This window comes from Phaseolus vulgaris, chromosome 5 (genome assembly GCF_000499845.2).
Source record: "Phaseolus vulgaris cultivar G19833 chromosome 5, P. vulgaris v2.0, whole genome shotgun sequence".
In the NCBI taxonomy this organism is placed as follows: domain Eukaryota; kingdom Viridiplantae; phylum Streptophyta; class Magnoliopsida; order Fabales; family Fabaceae; genus Phaseolus; species Phaseolus vulgaris.
Genome location: NC_023755.2, coordinates 21,831,725 through 21,842,043, shown reverse-complemented (window position 1 = coordinate 21,842,043; position 10,319 = coordinate 21,831,725). Strand labels below are relative to the sequence as shown.

Below are 10,319 nucleotides of genomic sequence, written 5' to 3'. Positions count from 1 at the left end.
ACCTTTTCAATTTGTCCCCAGTTAGTATAATCAAATGTTCCTAAAATTCCTCTCTTGTGATGCTAGCTTTGAAATCTCAAAAATAAAACAAAGGTGTTGTTGAGTGCTAATCCAAGACACAATTATAGTGCCTCACTAAAATGCAACACACTTTGAGGAACACAAACTGTTGAAGGGACAATTTGAGGAACATCAAAACTTTTGTTGCTGGAGATCTATTTTCTACACCCTTGTTACTTTCAACTTAATCGTGGAAAATCATGCTTATGTGCCTAACTATATACTATATAATAATATTCATGCCACACCAATGCAAGATCATTCAAATAAATCTCTGTCATGCGTGTACCTTTTTCATTTTATTTTCTTTAAATATTTTAAATGGCATAAATTATATATATTTTTTTTTTTCAAAATTATTGTGTGTATAGATGAGAAGAAAATCTGACATTGAAATTAATATTTAGCTAACAACGATGCAAATGGGATTGTTGGTGGGAATCAGCTCCAGGCATGGAACATGTTCATGACAAAATTATAGAGAGAGGGCTTTTTTGTCTTTTTGCCTTCATAACATACATTAGAAGCTACAGATTGAATTATGAATCGTTTTAAGAAAATAAAATAAAATAAAACATTTTATATTTTTGAAAGAAAAGGAAAACAATTTACCTCATTTTAAAATGAAAGTGCTGACAAATTGCAATGATATCATGATCTATTCTACTATTATAATGTGGTAGACAAATGGCTAAAATAAACCTAATATGCTTTATATAATTATTTTCTTTTAATTAATATATAAAACGAGGCACAGTCGATTTATTCCTGACATCAATTTAATAAAAAAGAAGTAGTAGGAAAATTTAAAGTCAAAAGCACCCTTTATTTTTGACAAAAAAGTCATAACAGCCAGGTGAAGACGTGGTCTGGGTTCTTGATCATTGAAAGATTAATACTAATTTTGCACGTCTCGTTAGATTTCAGTGTATAAATAGACAAGGTAATTAAAGGAGCATGGGTAATATATATATATATATATATTATTATGACGTCATAAGTATTTGAATATTGTATAAATATTTTGTAGTTCGTAAAATGTAAAGTTTTGACGTTGTTTTAAAGTGGTAAACGATAATATGAGAATGACGTAACGCGCATGATATAATGAGTTAAAATGAGAAATAATTGATTAAATTTGTTTTATATTAAAAAAAGAGTTTAAAAAGGGTTTGGGTTTTGTTATTTGTTAAAAGTAGTTAGGAAAGAAAGAAGAAATAACGTTAGGCAGTGAGGAGTCCCTGACCGAATGGAAATTGTTATTTGTTAGTAGTTGGAAGTCCAAAGAGAGAAAAGGGCGCACAAAACACAGACAAAGCAAGCGAAAACAAAACGGCGAGGGAGAGAGAGAGAGAGAGAGGTAGATGCATTGATTATATGATGAAAGAGTCGAAAAAGAAAAAAGGAAAAAGAAAATTGATGGTGCCTGCGTTGTGTGCTAGCAGAGCATAGCATAGAGATAGCAATAGCAATAGCGTAGGCTCTGTAGAACCCAAAACTAATTTCTGCTTTCTGCTTTCTCTCTCACATTACTCTTATTATGTGCTTCTTCTCTATTGCATCTCATTCGCTTCGGATCTAATCGCTCTCACTCATCGGATCGATTGGGCATTTTCATTGCCAATGGGAATGCCCAATCCCAATCCCAATCCCAATCTTCTGAACCCTCATCGTTGCTACGAACCATGAGCAAAGCCCTGGGAGAAGAGGAAGACGAAGAAGAACAAGACCACCAAGACCAAGACTGTTTCTACGACTCACACGACCGTTTACTCTCTCTCTCATCCTCCTGCTCATGCTCCAACTCCAACTCCGACAACGACGAAACCGAGAACGACGCCCAACACCATCCAAACGACACACTTCCCAATTTCCCCCTAACCAACAACTACGACATATGGATCTCCCAACCCTCCTCTGTCTCCGAGCGCCGCACGCGCCTGCTTCTATCACTCGGCCTCTCCTCCCTCACGCGCCAAAACCCTCACCCTGTCCCACGCGATCGCCTCTCCCCAATCCGATCCAAATCCGACAAGACAACTGCCGCCGCCGCCACCTCCTCCTCCACCGCCGCCAATCATAGGCCTCCAAACCCCAAGCCTCCGACCGAAGAGCTCTGCACTATACGCGATCTCGACAACGGGAAGGAGTTCGTGGTGAACGATTGGGAGAATCTGCGGGAGGTTGCCACCGGTCGGCACTTGACGATGGAGGAGTTCGAGATGACGGTGGGGCACTCCCCCATCGTTCAGGAGCTAATGCGGAGGCAGAATGTTGAAGAGGCTTGTGTCGATTCCAATGCGAGTGGCTCCAAGGTGAAGAAGAAAGGAGGGGGGTGGTTGAAGAGTATCAAGAGTGTGGCGAGCTCCGTCGCGGGGTACAGGGATCGACGGAGCAGTGATGAGAGGGACACCTCGTCGGAGAAGGGCGGCCGGCGGTCCAGCTCCGCCACGGACGACAGCCAAGACGCGGCGTTTCACGGTCCGGAGAGGGTGAGAGTGAAGCAGTATGGGAAGAGTTGCAAGGAGGTGACGGCGCTTTACAAGAGCCAGGAGATTCAGGCGCATAGTGGGTCTATTTGGAGCATTAAGTTCAGTTTGGATGGGAAGTATTTGGCGAGTGCTGGTGAGGATTGTGTGATTCATGTGTGGCAGGTGGTGGAGGGGGAGAGGAAGGGGGAGCTGCTGCTGCTGGATAGGGAGAAGGGGGAGGATGGGGGGAATGTGAATATGTTTTTGGTGGTGAATGGGTCGCCGGAGCCCACGGCTGCGGCAATGCTATCTCCGCTCAGGGACGTGGAGAGGAAGAGGAAGGGGAGGTCCAGTGTGAGTAGGAAGTCCTTGAGCCTCGACCAGTTTGTCGTTCCGCAGACCGTGTTTGCACTCACTGACAAACCCGTCTGCTCCTTTAAGGGACATCTGCATGATGTGCTTGACCTCTCATGGTCTAAGTCTCAGGTTAGCTTCCAATGTTCTTTAGTTCTAGAAAAGTGTTCAATTTCAATGTGTCAGTATAACTGTAAAGATTATTTTGCACTCCTCTGTTAGATATGCTTCTGTACATTATTCATTTTTCTGTTAACTGAACAATTCGCATTTTCTGAACTGTTAGAGTGATTTTTCTGCTGCATCTGTATATCAGAAAGGTTTGACTGACATTCTTAGATAATTGATGGTTGTAGGACAGTTTTTAAGTGGTGGAAAAGGCATCAAGGGATAAAAAATATGGATTTTAAATTGTGTTATCGGTTATGTTTTATATACAATTTAGGCAATAATGATTATCTTATTGAGTGAGGTTCTACCATTATTTTGTTTAGTGTTTTCTGGCTATTACATTGAAGGGTATTTATGTGCAGTTCATGTGCTACTAGGCTATTTTTAGTTTGGGTTGAGTCTTGTAATATGTATTGTTGGATCATGTGGATAAAGTTCTGGCCCAATGAGAAGGTTTCTGGACACTTTTCTTTTTCTTTTTCCTACACCCTCCCTGTCAACTCGATGTTTTGGTTTATAAAGTTTTGATTTTAATGGGTATAAATCAATCTATTTCTCCTATGGAATTACATTGCTATTCTTGGCATTCTTTAGAATGGAGTTTATAAACGGTAATTTAGGAAGGTAACTTGTAAAACTACAGGATGACATTTTTGTTCAATATTGTATTATAATTAATAGCTACTTTGTCAGTAAAATCTCTCTGGGCATATCCAATTTTTCCAGCAATAACTATAGTGAAACAGTACATGTGGAGATAGTTTGGATTGGCCATGAAGAAACAAATGTTGGGAAGTTCTATATGGCTTGCCTCAATTCTTAGGATGTGACTTATATATTTGTTTTCACTTAATGTCAATTGATTTTAAGATGAAATCTGCAAATGAGATCTAAAATTTACTGCTCAAGAGACACAGAATATCTGCCAGTCAGTAACGTGCTTAGGATCTTGTTTGTAACATGGGAGTGCTTTTGGATCATTAATGCCATTGTGATAAATCATTGAGATTTGATTTTTGTTTTAATCTTATCTAGTGGTCATTTTTCATTGTTTCCTATGTAAGTTTATAGTAATGTTTGCTAAACTTTAAAAAAAGAAAAAAAAAAGATATTGACTAATTAGGTACAGAGGTCTTAATTAAAATTGTTAATACTAACCAGTTAAATTTAAAAGCCAGTTCCCATTTGATCAGTTTCTAAGTCAAACGCAAAGACTGCTCAAAAGCATTTCTAAACTAAGTTGCTGTAATCCTATCTCTTTTTCCTAATAAGAAATCTGTATTTATCTCCCCCTTTCCTTATATTTTGTTCAGAATTTATAAATAATTTTTCTACATGTGCCCAATAATATTTGTTGTTGAACTAGTTCAAACCCAATAATAGAGAAATGGTTCAAACCCAAAAATAGAGAAATAGACAATATTAGAAACTGGTTGCAATTTATATTGTTTAATGAAACCATCTTTAACTTTTTAAATTTTTTACTTGATTTTTTCATTTCCTGTACTTCCCATTATTATCTACGGGAGTGGAAGCATACCAAAACACATCATAAACCTCAGTATCCTTGTTTGAGTTATTCCTTATGGATAGAGTCACAATAATGTGGGAATAGGATGAGCACCTTTTGGAGTGATTGAAATTTTATGGATGAATTGTAATGATTGATATTTATTGCAGGCCAAAATGTTGTCTTTGAAAATCTTCCATTGGAGATATCTTATATTTATTTATTTAGAGATCTTTATTATTAATGTCTGTTGATAAATCTTTAAAATTTCAATATTTGTGAAAAAGCTGTGCAATCTATTCTACAAATGAGTTAAAATGCATGTGATCATCCTTTTAATACTTTTTCCCCCCAATTTTGCTCAGCACTTGCTCTCATCTTCAATGGACAAAACTGTGCGGCTTTGGCATCTGTCTAGCAAGTCTTGTTTGAAAATATTTTCACACAGTGACTATGGTGAGTAAATGCAGTTATTACATATTGCAATACTCTCCCTTAATCTGAGTGGAAGTCATATGGATTAATTAAGGTCAATGACAGATCACTCGCATACTTTTATGTGTTTTTACTTTTTATGATTGTTTATTCTCCCTGTTCCCTACTAAAAACTTTATCTGATTCTAAGTTCATCCTATCCCTATCCAATATTCTTCGAGATATCCCTTTTTTGAGGATTGGGTAATCACATTGTGGCATACATGCAATTTTATTAAAATATTGTCTCTACTGCAAATGGTACTAATTGTTCAAGAGTTCTTCTTTGATGTCAATTAGGGTGGATTAGATTTTAATCCCCTTACCTCCCTACTGCCACCGTTTTTGTTCTTTGCTAATTAAAGACTTCTGCTTCTATCTTTCTTTCTCTCTGGCACAGTAACTTGCATCCAGTTTAATCCTGTTGATGATAGATACTTCATTAGTGGATCTTTGGATGCTAAGGTTCGCATATGGAGCATTCCTGATCGACAAGTTGTTGATTGGACAGATCTGCATGAGATGGTCACTGCTGCTTGTTATACACCTGATGGTCAGGTTGGTCTTAGGCTAATATGCATCTTTTTGAACACTCAGAAGTACAATTTTATGTTCAACTCAGTTAAATTGTCTGTGCAGGGTGCACTGGTTGGTTCATACAAGGGTAGCTGCCATTTATATAATACATCTGGTATTGTGAGATGCTTTTTATTTTTAAAACTGTCTATTTACCTATATTCTGGTGATTGTGGGGCCACTGATTATCGTTTTGTTTTTTCATTCAGAAAATAAGTTGCAACAGAAAAGTCAGATCAACCTGCAAAACAAGAAAAAGAAATCACATCATAAGAAAATTACTGGTTTCCAGGTAATGTAATGAATAATGATTTACTGCTGTGCTTTATGAGATAAACTGCTTTTTTTTTGTATCCATCCAAAACATTGAATGGGGAAAAAGTAAAGTAAAATAAAATAGGAGGGCGTACACAGTGGATTTGCTTTGACTTTGTGTTTGTCTTCCTATCTGAACTTTTTGAACAGTTTGCCCCTGGTAGTTCATCAGAAGTACTTATCACATCTGCTGACTCAAGAATACGGGTGGTTGATGGTGTTGATCTGATTCATAAGTTTAAAGGTATGTAGTTATATCAAGTGAAAATTTCTTTAAACATAGTATAACAAACCATTTGGTACACTGCTTTTATCTGCATCAAAATTTGTTTTATTAATTCTATGGTCAAAGAAAAAATTGATTATTTTTATTTATGTTTTTGTGGAGTGGGAGGATATTTGTCTCTTTCTTATCAGACGTATATGGTATATTTATTTGGACAGATGAAAAGGTTGCGGTCTTGCTAGCTTATCAACTTAGTCTAAAATGGCAACAAGTATTCAGTATTCTTATTTCCTTGCTGCTGATCAAACTGATGAAAGTTTTGTGCAGGCTTTCGGAATGCAACTAGCCCAATTTCAGCATCCCTCACAACAAATGGTAAATATGTTGTTGCAGCAAGTGAGGACTCCCATGTATACATCTGGAAAAATGAGGCTGATTGCAGGCCTAACAGAAGCAAAGGCGTCACTGTCACACGATCATATGAACATTTTCACTGTAAAGACGTGTCAGTGGCCATTCCCTGGCCTGGTATGGGTGATGCATGGGACATGCATGATACATTTTCTGGAGAACAACCCGAGCTTGATAACAACGCCGATGAAGTCTCATCAGCCAATCATCCTCCTACCCCTGTAGAGGAAAACTTTGTCACCGAGGGTTCAAGACCTGCATCTTGTTACAACAATAGTCCACGCCATGCAACCATTGCAAGTGCCACAAATAGTTACTTTTTTGATAGAATTTCTGCAACATGGCCAGAGGAAAAGCTTCTTCTGGCTGCAAGAAACCAAAGCCCTCGTGTCAGTATGGATTTCTCTAATGGGGCAAGTCAAAAAATGTCAGCCTGGGGTATGGTGATTGTAACTGCCGGCCTTCGAGGGGAAATTAGAACTTTCCAAAATTTTGGATTGCCACTTCGGATATAAGAGGTGAAACAATGAACATGCTCACGACCATGGCTGAGAATGAGTTGATGATATCTGCTCAGAAGGCTGTTGAGTTCACCTTCTCCATTTGTTGGTGAGAAACCTGTACAGAAAAAAGTGGGTGAGATTTGTAATATTAGCGGGGTTCATTTATTTTCTTTTCTTGTTCTTGTGCGTTCAGGCACTCCGGGGATAAAGGGGAAACATTGTCAAACAAAAAAAAAAGACAAAAAAAAAGTTACACCAGGAAATTTAGAAACCGATGGATGTAATCGGCAATTGTAGAGTAACGCAAGCAACGTTAAAGCTTATTGAAATTAGAAATCACGATTCTTTTACACATTTTTTTCTCCAGTTTTATTGATTTCTACATTTTGTCAAACTTAATCAATCTCAATAAAGCAGCATTATTCAGTCCAGAAATTTTACATAATCATAACATGACGTGCTATATTCTACAGATCTAAACAGCAACAGCCACAAATATATTTCAGACCAGTTATTTTAATAAACATAACTTTCACATTTTTCAGCAAAGTTATTTAAGGATGAGGATTTTTTATGATATGTTCGGCAGAGAATTTTATATTTTTTAGAAAATTTAATTGTTTTTATTTTTGAATTGTTTTGGTTTTAACATATTTTTTTTGATAAGGTGGTACAAATTTATTAAATTTTAGTGTACTCATTTAATATATTAAGTATTTCAATTACTACTAAATACAAATCACAACAATATTAATAAAAAAGTATATTTTTTTTATCAATATTAACTAAGAAATTCTAACTTATATAGACCAAATAATAGGTTCATTAGAATAAATAAAATATCTTGATTAACATTAATTAAAAAAATCTTAATTAATGTTAACGAAGAAATAATTCATTACTAGAAAATCACTAAATAAAAACTAATTATAGACACTAAAATTATTAGTTACTATTTGACTAAATTAGAGACATTTTATAAACTTTATCTACAAAAATAATCATTAAATAGAAACTAATTTTAGATACGGTTCTTGCCGATTGACTCGATTATCCTCGCGCATCTACATTCGTTCCTTTTCTTGATCAAACACCTAAAAAAACAAAGACAAAGGGTGCTTTAGAGGCTGTTTGCACTCCGACGCTCAAGTCAGTGTAGGGCTAGGAAACACCAAAGGTAAGTTGTAGAAAGCTCCCTGTGTGTGTAGCATAAAGCTGCGTATGAATCGCGTAAAATTGTGCGTACCTTATTAGGTTTGATAATACCCTTTATATACTCTAGGATTTTCACGGTTTCCGCTAACCATAATTAGGTTTACTGAGGGAGTGCCTTAGTGCCGCTATCACCCACTCTTAGGGCAATCTAGCACTTAAGGCTCCCTTACTGAAGTGCAACCTCTGACGGGATGACCACCTGGGTACCAACTCATGCACCTAATCTCTGGGGCCATCTGTCCTGGAGTGTCCTAGCTGTTCACGTGCCATGCATGCAGCTCACTCCTGGAACGTGACCCTTACGGGTCATATCTTTTCCAGTGGCTCTTTACCTGTGTTACGCCTGAACGCGTCATCCACACCACACGTATGGGCCCCTTGTGATTTAGGCTTCTCCCTAACTGATAACTGGTGTGTGGTCTGGGATCCACCTCTCGTGGCCCAGCTCCGCTGTTTGACTCGCCGAGGTCCGAGGACACGTCAGCATATCCTGATGGCCGATGCCTGACCACTCCTCGACACCCTGGGCGTACTATCTGTGAGGCACCCTGGGTGTACTGCTTGTGGGACCCACCTTACTTGACCGAGGTCTGACCACTCCTCGACACCTTGGGTGTGCCGTCTACAAAGCGCTGGCCCTGGCCGCTTCGTGGGACCCAGCTTACGTGGCCCCACGTCCACCAGTAGTCAACTACGCCCGAGCACTAACCTCATCTTCGCTCAAAGGCAAAGGAGGATTTCCCTGGTGAACTGTTTCGTTCGACCTTAGCGTTCTCACTCACGGGGGGTGTTCTCTGCGAACATACCTTTCTCGCTCCCGAGACCTCTAACGCAAGGGAACTAGTTCAAAACTGACCTCGTCTTCGCTTAAAGGCGAGGAGGATTTCACTGGTGAACCATTTTGTTCAACCTTGGCGTTCTCACTCGAGGGGGAGGCGTTCCCTATGACTTCCCCTCTCGAAACCTCTAACGCAAGTAAACAGGTTCGTAACTGCGTTGTACTAACACTCGAGAATACTTTAATCGAAATTTACTGTGTGACCTCATTAAAAAACCCTTATAAGGGAAAAAGAGTGTCTGTCCCCTAAGAACTATGTATAATGTTACTGTTCAACTGAAATAAAACTTGAGGTTGGTCTCATTCCATGTACGAGGAATCACGCCTCCCTCCAGCGTCTCAAGCCTGTACGCCCCATTTCCAAGGGCTTCTGTCACTTTGAAAGGACCAGTCCACTTGGGGGACAACTTGTTTTCTAGCTGATATGGGTGGGCCTTCTGCATCACCAGGTCGGCGACCTGGAACTGGCGAGGCTTCAACTTCGAGCTATGATTATACTCCACCCTTCTCTTCAATGCTTTAGCTTTGATTCTTGCTTCCTCCTTGAATTCATCCAGTAGGTCCAGGTTCACCTTTCTTTCTTCATTGGAGTCTTCAGCCACAAAGTTCAGGAAGCATGACGAGCTCTCCTCGATTTCCACTGGGATCATCGCGTCCGACCCATACACCAAGCTGAAGGGTGTCTCTCTAATGGTGGATTGGGCAGTGGTGTGGTAGGCCCACACGACTCTAGGAACCTCCTCTGCCCATGTTCCTTTGGCCTTCTCGAGTTTTCTCTTCAGACCTCTGAGCAGGACTCTATTGGCAGACTCGACCTGCCCATTCGTCTAGGGGTGCTCGACTGATTTGAACACCTGCTTTATTCCAACTTCTGAGCATAACTTACCCAGTTGATGCGTCCACCGATGTGATTCCCACATATCCCTTCGTGGAGCTCTGCCATTATCCGTATGCATTGGTATCCGCTTACGCATACCAAGATCGGATCGTGAACCCATGCTTGAACAGCTCTCCATCAATCAATGAGAGTGTACTTGGCAGAATTTTTCTTGATTTTCCTGGATTCTGTGGGTTCCAACGGGAGTATCCTGTCAGCAAGGTAGCGCTTGTAGGGCGTCATCCAGGTATCTCCTCCTTCGACCAAGCAAACCTGCATTGACTCCTCCCCCAAGGTTGGATATAGGCTTACCCTGGG

The 10,319-nt window shown here is 39.4% G+C and overlaps 2 protein-coding genes across 2 annotated transcripts; one reads left to right on the top strand and one right to left on the bottom strand.

The window, feature by feature from the left end:
• The first annotated feature begins 1,251 nt into the window (after positions 1 to 1,251).
• On the top strand, positions 1,252 to 7,423 carry LOC137835296 (uncharacterized). Its single transcript, XM_068643745.1, has 7 exons — positions 1,252 to 3,017; positions 4,932 to 5,022; positions 5,441 to 5,598; positions 5,680 to 5,731; positions 5,826 to 5,908; positions 6,082 to 6,175; positions 6,485 to 7,423. Exons 1-7 carry the CDS (start codon positions 1,746 to 1,748, stop codon positions 7,081 to 7,083), a joined length of 2,349 nt encoding a protein of 782 aa, XP_068499846.1. The 5' UTR covers positions 1,252 to 1,745; the 3' UTR covers positions 7,084 to 7,423.
• A 1,973-nt stretch (positions 7,424 to 9,396) lies between these two features.
• Positions 9,397 to 10,067, bottom strand: LOC137834129 (uncharacterized). Its single transcript, XM_068642192.1, has 2 exons — positions 10,011 to 10,067; positions 9,397 to 9,939 (listed from the first exon to the last, which is right to left on the bottom strand). Exons 1-2 carry the CDS (start codon positions 10,065 to 10,067, stop codon positions 9,397 to 9,399), a joined length of 600 nt encoding a protein of 199 aa, XP_068498293.1.
• Positions 10,068 to 10,319: the final 252 nt, after the last annotated feature.

What these genes read in the sequence shown, in the direction of transcription:
- LOC137835296 (XM_068643745.1), top strand. Translation starts at nt 1,746, where the DNA reads ATGAGCAAAGCCCTGGGAGAAGAGGAAGACGAAGAAGAACAAGACCAC. An exon ending in TCTCATGGTCTAAGTCTCAG is followed by an intron (nt 3,018 to 4,931) that starts GTTAGCTTCCAA and finishes AATTTTGCTCAG; the next exon opens with CACTTGCTCTCATCTTCAAT. An exon ending in AGAAAATTACTGGTTTCCAG is followed by an intron (nt 5,909 to 6,081) that starts GTAATGTAATGA and finishes CTTTTTGAACAG; the next exon opens with TTTGCCCCTGGTAGTTCATC.
- LOC137834129 (XM_068642192.1), bottom strand. Translation starts at nt 10,067, where the DNA reads ATGGCAGAGCTCCACGAAGGGATATGTGGGAATCACATCGGTGGACGC. An exon ending in TCGGTGGACGCATCAACTGG is followed by an intron (nt 9,940 to 10,010) that starts GTAAGTTATGCT and finishes ACGAATGGGCAG; the next exon opens with GTCGAGTCTGCCAATAGAGT.